The 1,994-nt window shown below is 62.7% G+C and overlaps 1 protein-coding gene across 1 annotated transcript in view; it reads left to right on the top strand.

Moving 5' to 3' along the window:
- Nucleotides 1-8: 8 nt before the first annotated feature.
- PPARGC1B (PPARG coactivator 1 beta) overlaps nucleotides 9-1,994 on the top strand; it is a gene marked incomplete at its 5' end in the record, with an annotated part of 6,666 nt that continues 4,680 nt past the window's right edge. Inside the window, 4 exons of the mRNA XM_029083563.1 lie at nucleotides 9-174; nucleotides 753-789; nucleotides 1,215-1,279; nucleotides 1,765-1,994. The exon at nucleotides 1,765-1,994 is cut by the window's right edge and continues 539 nt beyond it. Coding sequence (XP_028939396.1) covers nucleotides 9-174; nucleotides 753-789; nucleotides 1,215-1,279; nucleotides 1,765-1,994 — 498 coding nt within the window. The remainder of the gene's footprint in view (nucleotides 175-752; nucleotides 790-1,214; nucleotides 1,280-1,764) is intronic.

Genomic DNA, 1,994 nt, shown 5'->3' on the forward strand with positions numbered 1-1,994 from the left:
GCCTCTCCCCCGAGGAGCCCGCGGCCGAAGTGGAGGTGGGGGGCACAGAGGAGGGAGATGGCAGGAGCATGGCACCGCTGGCAGAGCCCCAGCCCCTCTCCTTGGGCTCCCCGGGGGACGGCGAGGTGGGTGACAGGGCTGAGAGCCGGCGCTGTACCCTTCTGGAGCAAGCAGGTAAGGGGGGCCGGGGGCTGTCGCTCTGCTCACCCCTCCCCAGTGCGCCCACGCTGCCCGTGCTGTCCCTGCCACAGGCGAGCGCTGCTGCCCAGGTGCCCGGCACTCAGCTGGCAGTGAAGCTGCGAGCAGCCCCAAGCACAGCCATGCCCTGACCCATGTGCTGCCTGGCTGTGGGGTCCCACGCATGGGGAGCTGGGGCCCTGTTCTGGTTTTGGGTGCTGTTTCAGTCCATCCGGGCCTTCTGCTTCAGTTTTCCCATCCTTATAACGAGATGAAGGTGTCAGTGTAGTGCTAACTCCCTCCAGGTCCCTCTTCCCCACTGGCTCACCAGCCTGGGCACCGGGGTTCAGCTGTGCTGGTGCCCCAGAGTGGCAGCTCTCCACATGTGCTTGGTGAGCACGACTGGCTCAATCCTGGCAGCATTAGACCTCCCACAGACACTGCCACCTCGCAGGCAGGCAGGGTCCCTGGTCCCCTGCCAGGCTGGGGTGGGTGGAGGGGCCCCAGCTCAGCACCACGGGTGCTGGAGGGAGCACAGCTCCACTGGTAACTCTGCTTCTCTCCCTGCCTTTCAGAAACAGCCCGGTGTCTCACGCTGTCCTTGGCACAAACGTAAGTGCTCGTGGGGCTACATGAACCGCGCTGGGGCTGGAAAGCCGCCTTGGTTTGTCTGGCTGGGCACACATCTGCAGCGACCAAGTGAAGCTGCTTTTGCAGAGCAGACGGGGCCATGCAGCTGGGCACAGGGCTGGTGGGAGCTGCGGCCCTTGCTTGGGTGCAAGGAGCTTAGAAAGCCAAAGCCAAGGCATTTCTGCATGCCAGGGGCAACGTGCCCTGGAGCTCGGGCTGGGATGGGGAGGGAGGGCACGCTGCTTGCCCTGCTGCCCCTCGCACCCCTCCGTGGGGTTACTCGGTCAGGCACTAGCTGTGGTGGGAGGGTTTGCTTGTAGGCAGCGTTTTCTCAGCTTCCTTTTGTTTTTTGGGGACTGTGATTCACCTGAACACCTTCTGTCTCCTTATTTTCTCCTCTTCTTCAGTGACCCAACCTTTGAGAAGAGAAACTTTGAGCCGATGCTGACCGTGGAGCTGTGTGGAACGGCAGGTGGGCTTTTATTTTTTTAATTTTGCAAAAACCCTCCCTGGGAGGGGCCAAATTTACCCTAAATTCAGCCTGGAGTTGCCGTCTCCAGCTGAGCCCAGCCAAGGAGGCATGTTCATCCCCCAGCCCAGGAGCCCTGCTTTGCACTGCAAACACAGGGACTTCCCATGCACTGCCTCCACATCCGAGCACTGCAAGCAGCTGGCAAGCTGCATCCTTCAGAGATGCCACTGGTGGGGTGGGGGTGTGTTTGGGATGAGGGGACAGTTCAGGGGGCTCCTGCATGAGCCAGGAGGGAAGGGAGAGTCCTCTGGTCCTTTCTGGGACCAGGCATCCTTTCTCCCCAAGTGCCACTGGATGGTTGAGGCTGTGGGGGCTGAGCAGCCTCTATCCCTTGTAATGCCTGGTGCAGCTCAGGCATCAGGGTGGGACGGGGCAGGACAGCAGGGGCAGAGCTGACTCCTGCCCTTTCTTCGGGGGGGGTTCAGGTCTCACGCCGCCCACCACTCCACCATACAAGCCCGCCGAGGAGGACCTGTACAAACCAGACATCCCCCAGGAGCCAGGGAAGGAGGATGGGACAGCCCCCAGCCCCAGGGGGGCAGGGGATGCGGCAGCCTCCCGGAAAGCCCCCAAGAAGCACCCTGAGAGGACAGAGCTCTTCGCCCACCTGAGCCGAGCTGCCGGACGCCCGGCGCTCCCCGAGCAGCAGGGCATG

This window comes from Antrostomus carolinensis, unplaced genomic scaffold (assembly GCF_000700745.2).
Source record: "Antrostomus carolinensis isolate BGI_N321 unplaced genomic scaffold, ASM70074v2 scaffold20962, whole genome shotgun sequence".
Classification (NCBI taxonomy): domain Eukaryota; kingdom Metazoa; phylum Chordata; class Aves; order Caprimulgiformes; family Caprimulgidae; genus Antrostomus; species Antrostomus carolinensis.